Raw genomic sequence first — 13,399 nt, 5'->3', positions numbered from 1 at the left:
CTATGATTTAACCCTCTGATAGTAGTTAGTATTCGGAACGTGTCTCCAGCCTGGCTACCACGGAGGATTCAACTTGGGGATTTTAGGCACAAACTGAAGAGCGTGTGCTTCAGAACCACCAAATTCTAAAATCCGAAACAAGACACGCCAGCGTCTTAGCAACTTTACGGAATAAAGTTATCGGAATCAGAGCGTTTATGTTTTTTCACCGGCATACCAGCATGCTAAATGCCCGACTACCAAATGGCCCCTTAGGAAGAAGATGCAAAGGAATATCGTACAAGAGTGACAGGCAGTTTTGGCAAGGCGATCTTAGTGCCTAACGTTTATTATCAGAGCCAATCGTGGGTGTACTTGAAAGAATTTGCTACAGTGTCTATGCACCAAAGGGCAATGTTTAAGTTACACAAACATAAAGATAAAAATATAAATTCCACTAAAATACCAGTAACCAGGCTCAACCGTATTGCTGCTATTCTGGCATTTTGATGCATAAAATAGACAAACGTCAAAAACTTTAAGTAGCTAGCAGGAGGCCTCTGTATCTTTTTTCCGATTCTTAACAGGTACTCCAGTACAGTTAATAAGAATACCAGACTGCATATAAAATTAATAAAAAGTGGTATTTATAGAAGCTGTAAGAATACCCATTACCAGGACCAAAACATTTTCTTCCAGAAGTTTTGTGTTTGTTTGGTTTTGCTTTTCCTTTTTCTAAGGTACTAAGTGTAATTTCAGTTCAAGCATGGGTCTGTTTTACATTCTCTTTGAATTTTAATAAAAGTCAAAGTATTATTTGAATTGTGTAAAATTTCGACAACCACTGCAAATAGTCAAAATGTTCAAAATGCAAATTTGCCCTTAACTTTTAATTCCAGACAAATGCCACATTCTTGAGCTCTGCCCCCATTTACCACTTTTGATGTCGGTTGATTTTTATAATTTAAAAAACATCCGGCTTTTTACATACTGCTGAATGCTGGCTATGTCCTCAGAATCAAACCGTATTTCGGATGTTAGAAGACAAACGTAAGATCTCTGCAAGCAAAAACACCTTCACATACTGAGGCAAAAACTTAGGTAACCAGGACAAAATAAAATCAAGAAAATCAAAAGCAAAGATCCACAGGTCTAGGAAAGGTCACCTAGCTCCCTAGAATAAGTTATGAGGCGTTACTCCCCAAATACAGATAGTTTATATGGTCCTTTCAGGGAAAAAATGCAAAAGCAATACGATCTAATATAGTAAATAAAAACGGGCCCTTGCCACACGATGTGCGGCACAGCATGGTCGTCCGTCTGCGGTCTGGCTACAGTCAGATGGATCGAGTTCTCATCCTCATTCTACCACTTACGAGCTGTGCAAGCTCGGTCAAGTTCCCTAGCTTCTTTGCCCGTCGCCTCATCCGTGAAGTGGAAACGCTGATACTTCTTGTGCCCACAGGTTCTTATAAAGCTGAGCTGATGACCGACATCAGACCAGGGATGCCCGCTTGGGAGGCAGAGGAAACCGTGCTTCCTTAACAATGTTGGCCAAAGCTTCTCCCTTCCTACTCCTTGGGAAGTATTCTCAGTTTGTACGTGAATAAGCAGAGAAAGATATACAAGTCTATCTCCGTAAAAACCCATCCCAAATTTCCTACAATACATTCTACAAAACACGATTCCAAAGACATGCACCAAGAAGCGTCCAAGATGATTTTAGTAGACACCTGAAAAATATCCCCATCCCACTACCCAGATTCATAGGCTGAACAGATTAAAGGCTGGGAACAGCTTTAAGGTAATTTGCTCTTACCAAGTACTGTCCTAAACTTGTTTGACCAGGTAAATGCTTGAAAATACTGAATTATCCTCAACAAACAAAATCAAAACAATCCCCTATCTGAGATCACTTCAAACCTCAACAAACTATATACCACCAAAGTCAAAACAGCAATATATATACCCTACGAAAAGAAAATTTTTTCACATTATAAGATTTTACTAGTTAGTACTGAGAGACTACTATCAATACAGAGATTAGAAAAATAATAATTTTTCCAGGAGAACGCTGGAAATTTTATGAATAGGATCTGATCTCTAATACCCTACAAGTAAAATGTGCATGCACAGTTGATCTGCGTGCATCCACTTTTATAGGACTAAATGCATCTCACAATCTGAGAGCCCCCAATAGCCCAGGGATTAATGACAGCCAAATAGGGGGGGAGAGGTTTCAAGTAAGGGAGGAATCCATCTGAACTCAAACAGCCTGACAGTTACAAAATTCCCGTTAAAAAAGAGGGACGTTTCAAACCAAAAAAAAAGATCTTCTAGATGCCTTATTTGCAGATACTTGGGGGGAAAAAAATCTTGCCTATGCTAAAATATTACCATTGGCAAAGGATCTTCCAGCATTATAGAAACAAAACATAACCAAGAAAATAGAAACCTAGCAATTCACATTAATGAAAAGGTTTGCCCCAATCACATCCCTTCCCACAAGGAGAAGCAGAAGAATCAGGCCGTGTTCTCGGACTCGTCTGCATAGGGTTCAATTTCAAATTCACTCCATGTCTGAGTAGCTCCTCCAGTGATTCTTTTAATGAGGGGCACACAACCTCAAGAATCCTAAGAAGGATTATTCAGCCCCAGCTTATTACATAACTCATTTAATTGCTATCTGCAAAGGCAGCGTTAACTGGTTTCATATTGAGTTTCCCTTTACGTGCTTAGCGATGGGTAGAACTGAAAATTGAGTTTCCTAAGTGAAAATGAAGTCACAGATCACAAGACCTGCTCTTCACCAGTAAAGTCTAAGACCATCATCTCTAAAACACCTTCCTGCCATGCCAGGCAGCTACCACGGACACTCGGATTAGTCATGAAGGCTGCTCAGTGTCCCAGTGTTTTCGGTAAGAGATTAGGACTTGAGAATTTCCTCTGCACTGAAGCCCACATTTAATACTCCATGCCTTTATGATTAACGACAATTAATTTGATTCTCTCCCAAGTAAGATGACAATCAGATGCTGGGATGAAAGCTTTAAAATGCAGGATTTGTGATTCTATCAATAAACCATATCACCAGTCTGCTTTTCAACACATAATAAAGACTGTGGAACACAGAAAACAAGAGGACATAAATGACGACACAGTCTGGACGTTTACAAAGACACTTGATGTTTTTCTCATACCTGGAGTAGAATTTCCCTTGCTTGGCTCTCTGTTCATGCTGTAGTCTCATATTTTCTAGTTTGACTGGGCTTGGAATGAATCCGATTTCACAGCCTTCTTTAACCAATCGCCCTATCCACCAGTCATTGTTAAATTTCTAAACGCAAAATCAAATTTGTTACGATCAGTGCACAGCAGTTCATGTATTCAGATTGTTTTTCTTCTACATGAACTATTTTCAGTGGAGAGAAATATTATGGCGAATACAGTTAACTATGCCTCGACGTCACAACTGGAGAAAGCCTAAGGCTTTCATGGGTTGAACAGGTAAGACTGAAGTATGGCCGGTGAGCTCAGCAATTCACCATAGGATTTACCCCTCATTCTCTTTCCTGGTACTATGTGAGATTAGCCTGAACTTCGGTGCGGCCTCTGCAGGCCCCTGGTTCAAATATTCACAATTCTTCCCATTAAGAACCAGGGAGCGCTACAGAGTTCTCTTCTGTAATCAGATAGCTCAAAAATATTAAGAGTCAGAGATAAATACTGAAATCTACCTGAAATATTTTGTTCCGGGGCCAAATTTCCCTTTGTGCAAACAGGTTTATAGTTACAATGGTATGGTGTTCACAGATGATTTCTCCATTTACGTGGATGTTGACAATTTCTCTCTTGCAGATACAATGTTTATCCTACATCTTTATGATTTGTTTTTAATCCTTTCAATGGAATAGTACTTTGCCAGTCTATTCTTGAACATTTCAAAGAAGACTGGCCACTCTGTTTTTCTTTTCCTTCCATGGTAGAGAAGAGATCTGTCTTTAAGCATCAGCCATCAGAACGGGACCCTGGATTAACCTAACTTCTGCCTGTGAAGTCAGATTGTAGGCATGCCAACATTTCTGACAGCTTTTATGGTCTTTCCTTTCCAGCCAGTATTTCGTATCTCTTTCTAAAAAGTCAACGAAATGGTAGGTTCTCAATTCTCCAGGCTTTCTTTTTCTTACACATATAAAAACATGTCTGAATCGAGGCTGAAACTGTACCTCTCTACACCTCTTTACTACACAGAGTTTTAGAGTACGGATTTATTTTTTCTTTAATAAATTTTTTTTTTTATTAGAGTCTTGACTAGGCTTATTTATTTATTTATTTAAAAAACATTTTTTTTAACGTTTATTTATTTTTGAGACAGAGAGAGACAGAGCATGAACGGGGGAGGGGCAGAGAGAGAGGGAGACACGGAACCGGAAGCGGGCTCCAGGCTCTGAGCCATCAGCCCAGAGCCCGACGCGGGGCTCGAACTCACGGTCCGTGAGATCGTGACCTGAGCCGAAGTCAGACGCTTCACCGACTGAGCCACCTAGGCGCCCCATTGACTAGGCTTTTTTAATTGGGAGTCCTCACCTCCTTTACTTTAGTGAGCAGCTAAATTTACATACATTCTTCCTGACACATCATCCCTCAGATGGAAGTCTGTTCCAGTGGTCACTCCTGCAGGTCCGGGGAAACCTCATGCTCACACACTGAGAACATCATTGAGGGGGAATTTCTGGTCGCTTAATGCCATGTTCTGCACAGCTGGCATTTGGTAAATATTGATACAAAATAAGCCTTAATTAAGGGTGAATTTTTCCAATGTACAGGCAGGAGTCATTGTTAAATGGCAGGTGGAGACCTCCGGCATGGAGGAAAAGGGAGCGTCTGGCTATCTGCTTCTTGCATCGATGGCTCCGATTCCCACGATTCTCCCTCCGCTGCAGACATTTACTCCCAAAAGGAGGATCAGGGCACCAGTGGTCTGCCTTCAGACATTGTCAGCAGAGAGGAGAGATCATGAATTCTAGGCATTATTATTAACTCTCCCCCAGATGGTTACACCTGAGACATGAGAGGGACTCAACATGCAGCCAAGGTTAAAAATTAAAAGAAAAGTACAGGTTAAGCATAAAAAAAGGATCATCTACTCCAGTAATTCCCAATTTCTGGGTCACAGAGCCCAGGGGAGCCCTGAGGTTAACTGCAAGAGGCCTGTGACTTCTTTCTTCTTTAAAAAGGTTATATTTATATTAGAAAAGGTTGAGAGGCGCTGAATTTGTGCATGTTATGCAAGTGGAGCTCTATGCAATGCTATTTCACGGCAATAAGAAATAAGAAATGATGTTTCAAGGTGAAAACATCAGGCGGGTAGAAATTCAAATGATTTTCCTTACTTCCTTAACATGCAGAAAATCTTTTGCTTCGAAGGAGATGGCCATGCCTGGCACTGGAACATCATCTTCGTGGGCTGCACTATAGCTGACATTTGTCCGAACAGCAAATGCAACGGGCTTTGTCTAAGGAGGGAAAAGAAAGGGAGAAAAAAGTAAAAAAACAAAAAAAACCCCAAAAAAACCCAAAAAACCAAAACCAAAAACACAACAGTGTTCCTCCCTTTCCCCTCCAACATACAAACAGACACCGAATATCTACTGTCATTTCTTTTTAAATTTTTTTTTTTTTCAACGTTTTTTTTAATTTATTTTTGGGACAGAGAGAGACAGAGCATGAACGGGGGAGGGTCAGAGAGAGAGGGAGACACAGAATCGGAAACAGGCTCCAGGCTCCGAGCCATCAGCCCAGAGCCTGACGCAGGGCTCGAACTCACGGACCGCGAGATCGTGACCTGGGTGAAGTCGGACGCTCAACCAACTGCGCCACCCAGGCGCCCCAACTGTCATTTCTTTTTAAAGTTTTTATTTATTTTTTTAGAGAGAGAGAGAATCCCAAGCAGGCTCTGACTGTCAGCACTGAGCCTGATGCGGGGCTCAATCCCACAAACTGTGAGGTCAGGACCCAAGCCGAAATAAACAACCGAAAGAATCGGAAGCTCAACCAACTGAGCCACCCAGGGGCCCCTCTACCGTCATCGTTGCTGGTTTTTCCACCTCGGTTGTTTATCACAAAACAGCTTATTAGTATTCACAACATGTAAAATCTTTCCGCTCTCAGCCACATACCACCCATTTCCAAACTAGAAAAAGGCCACCGTTCTCTTGGAAAGCACAAGAGATAAAGTGCCCTTCTTCGCTTTCAGTGAAAAAGACTTAGCAACCACCACTCCTACCCCAAACAGCTACTTTAATTAATGACATAGTTGTAGGAGGGACAGTGTTTTGGGTGAAAAAAGAACCAGAGAACATATCTTCTTGAAGGCTGCAGGGAATTATGAAAATCAATGACATTTAATTCTATTATTTTTCCTCCTTGAGTTGGGTCAGCCATTAAAGACGGTAACCTTTGTTATTTGATGCTTTGAAAATTTACAGGTAAGTATTTGCCCTCTAGTTAGGCAATTCCTGTTTACCCGCAAGGTGGAAAAATAGGTAAGCTCAGAAATGGTGAAAAGTGGTACTGTCTTTTTCAAAAAAATTATTTATTTGGGGGCACCTGGGTGGCTTAGTTAAGTGTCTGACTCTTGGTTTTGGCTCAGGTCATGATCTCACCGTTTGTGACTTCAAGCCTTGCATCAGGCTCAACACTGACAGTGTGGAGCCTGCTTGGGATTTTCTCTCTCCCTCTCTCTGCCCCTCCCCCACTCCCTCTCTCTGTCTCTCTGAAAATAAATAAACTTTAAACATTTTTAAATTTATTTCTTTAAATTCAAGTTAGTTAACATACCATATAGTATTGGTTTCAGGAGTAGAAGCCAGTGATTCATCACCTACATAAAACACCCGGTGCTTAGCCCAAGAAGTGCCCTCCTAAGACAACTGATAGAATGGGAGAAGATATTTGCAAACGACATATCTGCTAAAGGGTTAGTATCCAAAATCTGTAAAGAACTTATCAAATTCAACACCCAAAAACCAAATAACCCAGTGAAGAAATGCGCAGAATATATGAATAGACCCTTTTCCAAAGAAGATATCCAGAAGGCTAACAGACACATGAAAAGACGCTCAACATCACTCATCACCAGGCAAAGACAAATCAAAGCCACAATGAGATACCCCCTTACACCTGTCAGAATGGCTAAAATTAACAACTCAGGAGAACAACAGAAGTTGGCGACGATATGGAGAAAGGGGAAGAATGAAAACTGGTGTGGCCACTCTGGAAAACAGTACGGAGGCTCCTCAAAGAACTAAAAATAGAACTACACTACCACCCAGCAATTGCACTACTAGGTATTTATCCAAAGGATACAAAAATGCTGATTTGAAGGGGTACATGCACCCTAATGTTTACAGCAGTGCTATCAACGATAGCCAAATTATGGAAAGAGCCCAAATGTCCATCGACTGATGAATGGATAGAGATGTGATATACATATAAAATGGAATATTGCTTGCGATCAAAAAGAATGAAATCTCATCGTGTGCAACAACACGGAAGTAACTAGAATGTAATACGCGAAGCAAAATAAGTCGGTCAGAGAAAGACAGAAGTGGTACTGTCTTAAGCGGCATTGTGTTTCTTTATGTTATGGGCCAGTGGACTTTTTCTGAGCCGTTTCTCGCTTCTGAAGGAGCTCTTCTTTGACTCTGCTTGTCAGGAGGGAAAGGAGGGATTGGGAGTAGAGAGTCCATCTTTACTTCCAAATTTAATTTGTTCTACAGAACTGTCGTCTGGGTCGAGGACTGAGCTAAAAGCCATGAAGTCACACAGATCCATCCACAATATGCAGACTGAGAAAGGCTACCACATGCTGGGCAAGAGCAGAGTAGACATAAACTGGGCATAAAGATCTAGAATCTAATTCTTATTATCCACTGTGATCTTCACCGATATAAAAGGTACTCATCCTCAAATGGAAATAGAGACTGTAAAAAAAAGAAACAACAAAAAGTTGCCCGTGATTGTTTCACTGAAACACAATCATTGATAGTGATGGTGCTTCCATTTTTTCTTGAAATTTCTTTACATACGTAGATTTTACTCCCACAGCTATAATCATAAGGTATTTCGTTTTTATCCAGCTTTTAAAGTAATATACTATTTTCATGCAATATGCTCTTTAAATCTGCCGTTTAAAATTATTCAAACCATTTACCTTTTTTTGATACTTGAGTTTATATTTTTTTCACTATGATAAATATTCTACTTCAAAAAATCTGTATGTGAAAAGCTTCTTTCTATTTAGAATTCTTTCCCTGGGACAGGTTCCCAGGGGTAGCATGAGTAAGCCATGAGTTACCAAAACCTTTTTAAATTCTTTTCCAAACTACCGTCTAAATGGGCTGCTCCATTTTAAACTGCAACCAGCACTATACAATGGTGCCCTTTAAAAGAAGATGTAGTCTTAATCCGATTTGGGTTTGCTGCCAGAAATAGGATTTTCTTTTTAATTTTTTTACTGTTTATTTATTTTTGAGAGAGAGAAAAGAATTTGAAGCAGGCTCCAGGTTCTGACCTGTCAGCACAGAACCCAACGTGGGGCTCGGACTCACAAACTGTGAGATCGTGACCTGAGCCAAAGTTGGACGCTTCACCAACCGAGCCACGTAGGTGCCCCAGAAATAGGATTTTCTTGAATACATCTTTCTATTATTCAGGAGAGTTTCGCATCATAAAAATACAGATCGAAAAAAAATTTTTTTTATGTTAGCATGATCATTTCCCTCAGGGTCTTTTTTTTTTTTTTTTAAGTTTATTTATTTATTTTGAGAGAAACAGAGCAAGTGGGGGAGGGACAGAGAGAGAAGGAGACAGAGGATCTGAAGCAGGCTCCTCGCTGACAGCAGAGAGCCTGATGCGGGGCTCGAACCCGTGAACTGAAGTCAGACACCCAACCAACGGAGCCACCCAGGCGCCCCTCCCTGAAGGTCTTTTATTCCTTGGAGGATAGAGAGATTAGATGTGGCGTCATGTTTTTTCATCATGGGAAGACATAAATTTTAAATATACGACTCTACAGAGGATCCCATGGAAATCTCAGGTCTTCTACACGTTAACTTTTCAAAGACTGTAGGTAGTAGCAGGAAGAGGAGACACTGAAAACCAGAAAAACAAACTAAAGGCGTGGTGAAGGCCAGCATGTAGGAACAAGGGCCACAGATAATAATTTTCTGTTCTGACAGGTAAGACATCAACACAGAACATGCGTTCTTCCTTGGCTCACCTCCCGTAACCAGTAATTCTAGCCCTGCATATGGAGTTGTATATGGGAATCAGCTTTATACAACATATAGGGAGGAAAGAACAGCAGAATCCCACCCCTTACGATACTCACTTCAGGAACTACATTTCTAAGATTAGAATGGACAACAATGAAAGTGGACAGGAGGAAAAAGGCTTTATCAAACTACGAGAGCTTACCTGCTAGAGACAAAGACCCCAGGATGCCAACCAAAGGGACCAAATGACAATGTCACTTTGGGTTCCCTGAACTCACTTCAGCACTAGCTCAAGCAGCACACCTACTATGTGGAAGACGTTTTCCACATCAATTCCATTCGTATGGGTTCATTCGTATGGAATTTTAAAAGGCCTGGATTTGAATGCTGATTCTGCCACTTACCAGGTAAGCGGCCTGGGTATATTTCTTACTCTCACTGAGCAATGTTTCCTCGTGGCTGAAATGAGAGTCATAATGCCAACACAGCAGGGTGATTGCGAGATTTCAGAAAATGCGTATGTCACAAGTTACAGGAAATCCTGCCATTTGCGATGACACGGTTGGACCCCAAGGGCATTAAGCTAAGTTAGACTAAGGCAAATTCCTGTATCACCTCACTTATATGTGGAATCTAACCAACGCCCCCCCCCCCCACCCCAAAACCCAACTCACAAAAAATGCACGCACAAGGCCAGGCCCGTGCTTGGAACAGAGAGAGTGCTCAATAAATGGGCTTGCTATCCACCATAATAAATGCCACACCTAAATAAATGTTTGCCCATATTCACCCGTCTTTTAAGGCCCTACACGAACTGTTCTCTCTGCGCTCTTTCAGTCTGACCCTGCTCAGACCAGACTAGTTAAAACAGGTGAATACCTGCCATAGGATACAAGCTAAATCACTCTTCTATTCAAGATGTTTTCCTCCAACGTGGATTCTTTCATACTCTTTCGGATGGGAAAACATGGTAAGGCTTTCCCAGATTTGTTTTGCTTACACTACCCTAGCTCTTTAATTCTGATTTTCTTTGAGAGTCCTAAGTCACAGGGGCTTTATTTTTTAACCAACGTGAAGTCCCAAGGGAACGTGTCTTAAGGAATCTTTGCATTTTTATCCCATGAAACCATTTTTAAAAATTAAACATACCCTGCTTTCAGCTGACCTCTGCATTTCTGGCCTCCTGGCGGTACGGTCCAGGCCTCAAGGACTCCTTCCTTTCATCACTCAGGCCCCTCGGCCTCGTTCCCACTCCGACATGCACTTACGGCCCAGAAGCCTGCCTTGTTTTTATGCTTCTTCCACTGCCACATCTCCAATCAGGACCCAGGACGTGGTTCAGCTGATCCCCACTCCACACTCATGGGATCCACTCGAACAATTTGTGGCCATAACTGATTGTCGGGGCATTTACGCTTTGAGGCCAGTGGATGTTTATTCTCTCTCTCTCTCTCTTTTTTTTTTTTTTTTTTGCTCCCTTCCTCACGTTAAGGCAAAGTCCTAAAGAGGATGAACAAATAGAAGCCAGGGAGCCCTGGCCCTACACAGGCCTCCTAGGAACACAAGGACAGAGGGGACTGTGGTGGTGGTGACAGACAGATCTAGAGCTGTCGGACATGCTGAGCCCCCACACTGCTCTGGGTCTCGAGGGAAGCAAGGCTGATCCAGGCCTCTGGACCAGAAGTTAATGGGACGCTCTGAGGAGTGGGCTTTGCCCCAGGTCATAGGTTCCCCTCAAATTGTCCTCTGGATGCTCTTGACCTCCAGAGCCTCACAGGTGTGCCTGAAAGACTTGGTCACAGCTGTCGGGAAAGGTGGAGAAGAAAGGCAGCAAGCACACATATATAAAGGTGGCCCACAGCCCCAGGTAAGGTCCTATCAGGACTACTGTCGAACAGTACTCAAATCCCAGGGCAGATTTAGATTTACTTTCTGTTTTTATTTATTTTTAAATATAATTTATTGTCAAGTTGGCTAACATACGGTGAACACAGTATGCTCTTGGCTTCGGGAGTAGATTCCCATGATTCATTGCTTCCATACAAGACCCAGTGCTCATCCCAACAAGCGCCCTCCTCGATGCCCATCACTTGTCCCCCCCTGCCCCCACCATCAACCCTCAGTTTGTTCTCTGTATTTAAGAGTCTCTTATGGTTTGCCTCCCTCTTTGTTTGAAACTGTATTTTTCCCCTTCCTAGATTCAGATTTAGAATCACCCTATTCCACGGAAGCTATGGGGTAAGTAAGTTGACTGGGAGACCACGTGATCCTCAATTCCACCTTCTGTTGGCCTCATAAATAGCCTAAGACCTTTATTCTCAGGCCAGGGCTATTGCTGGGGTCTACTTTTGCTGTCTCCTACCGGGATTCCTGGCTAACTTGTTTGGAGGGCCCGTGAGGTGGGGACATACCTTCCCACCAGTCTCTGCTTCTCACGCGCCTGTGCCCAGGTTAACAAGGTTGATGGATTCCTCTGCCTATTTTTGTCCCTTCTGTCCGGCATGTGCTCTAAAGCCTTAGGTGGTTGGTAAACCCCTCTCGTTTTGTACTTGCCTTCTTGGTGCACAGAACTAAACGTTTGCTGCACTTCAGCCTGTGAACTAAAGCTGAACAGATTCTTCAGCCAGTGAGTATCACCTTGTAGAAGAGCAGAGCATTTCATCATCCAGACTATTACGCAAACGTGTTTTCAAAACACTATGGCTGGGGCGCGTGGGTGGCTCAGTCGGTGACGCGGCCAACTCTCGGTCTGGGCTCAGGTCACGATCTCACGGTTCGGGAGACGGAGTCCCGTGTCAGGCTCTGGGCTGACAGCGCGGAGCCTGCTTGGGGTTCTCTGTCTCCCTCTCTCTCTGCCCCTCCCCTGCTCAGGCTGTCTCTCCCTCTCTCTCTGCCCCTCCCCTGCTGAGGCTCTCTGTCTCTCCCTCTCTCTCTGCCCCTCCCATGCTCGCTCTCTCTCTCTCTCTCTCTCTGGCTCTCAAATTAGATAAATAAACTTTGTTAAAAACAAAACAAAACAAAACACTATGGCTATGTCATTTCACAATGGTATTTCCAGTCTGCATTCGGATATGTTTGGAAAGGGGGACAAATAAATAACACGTATGTAAAGCAATTACTATTCTTCTCTTCCAAGTCCTTCTTCATCTTGTACGCAGCACAACTTACAATAAAATTATAAGAACTACCATCATGGAACGTCTGAATGGTGTGCTGTATATTACACAGAGAACAACTGGTTTTCCTGGGTCAGGACAGTGAGGCTCAAACAAGTTCTCCTAGGTCACAAATAATGGAGGTGATATTCAAACCCAGTGATCTCTTTCTAAAGCCTGGGTTCTTTCACTCAGAGGGGTACAGTGATGGCAATTTTAAAGCATTTAAATGTCTGTGTGAAATTCTGAACACTTGAAAATTATATTTTTCACACAATGCTCAGAAATTGGCTGGGACAGAAGGTAAAAAAAAAAAAATCAGGTCAAAGTCTGCCTTGTATAATTTAATCAATTTTTGTTAATTTTTAAATTTATTTTGGGGGGAGGGGCAGAGAGAGAGAGAGAGAGAGAGAGAGAGAGAGGGAGAGAGAGAATCTCAAGCTCTGACAGGACACAGCCTGACACAGGGCTGCATCCCACAACCACGGGATCATGACCTGAGCTGAAATAAAGAGCTGGATGCTGGACCAAATGAACCACCCAGGCGCCCCAAGTCCATTTAAAAAATTTTTTTTGATGATTTATTTAATTTTGAAAGAGAGAGACAGAGTGTATGAGCAGGGGAGAGGCAGAGAAAAAGAGGGAGACACAGAACCGAAGTAGGTTCCAGACTCCAAGCTGTCAGTACAGAGCCCAACATGGGGCTCAAACCCAGGAACTGGGGGATCATGACCTGAGCTGAAGTCGGATGCTTAACCGACTGAGCCACCCAGGCACCCCTCCCCTAGTCCATTTTTATTTTATTTTTTTAATTTAAAAAAAAAATTTTTTTTAACGTTTATTTATTTTTGAGATAGGGAGAGACAGAGCATGAACGGGGGAGGGTCAGAGAGAGAGGGAGACACAGAATCTGAAACAGGCTCCAGGCTCTGAGCAGTCAGCACAGAGCCCGATGCGGGGCTCGAACTCCGGGACCGCAAGATCGTG

At 42.6% G+C, this 13,399-nt stretch overlaps 1 protein-coding gene across 13 annotated transcripts in view; it reads right to left on the bottom strand.

Annotated features, from left to right (window-relative positions):
- CACNB2 (calcium voltage-gated channel auxiliary subunit beta 2) overlaps positions 1–13,399 on the bottom strand; it is a 384,840-nt gene that overhangs the window by 33,039 nt on the left and 338,402 nt on the right. For all 13 annotated transcript variants that reach the window (XM_060659218.3, XM_060659216.3, XM_060659215.3 and 10 more), the window contains 2 exons: positions 5,373–5,495; positions 3,180–3,316 (listed from right to left, as the gene is read on the bottom strand). In XM_060659218.3, coding sequence (XP_060515201.1) covers positions 3,180–3,316; positions 5,373–5,495 — 260 coding nt within the window. The remainder of the gene's footprint in view (positions 1–3,179; positions 3,317–5,372; positions 5,496–13,399) is intronic.

The sequence above is a fragment of the Panthera onca genome, chromosome B4, assembly GCF_046562875.1.
Source record: "Panthera onca isolate mPanOnc1 chromosome B4, mPanOnc1 haplotype 2, whole genome shotgun sequence".
Taxonomy (NCBI): Eukaryota; Metazoa; Chordata; class Mammalia; order Carnivora; family Felidae; genus Panthera; species Panthera onca.
The sequence above is the reverse complement of the archived record's forward strand: the minus strand, read 5'-3'. Positions and strand labels throughout refer to the sequence as shown.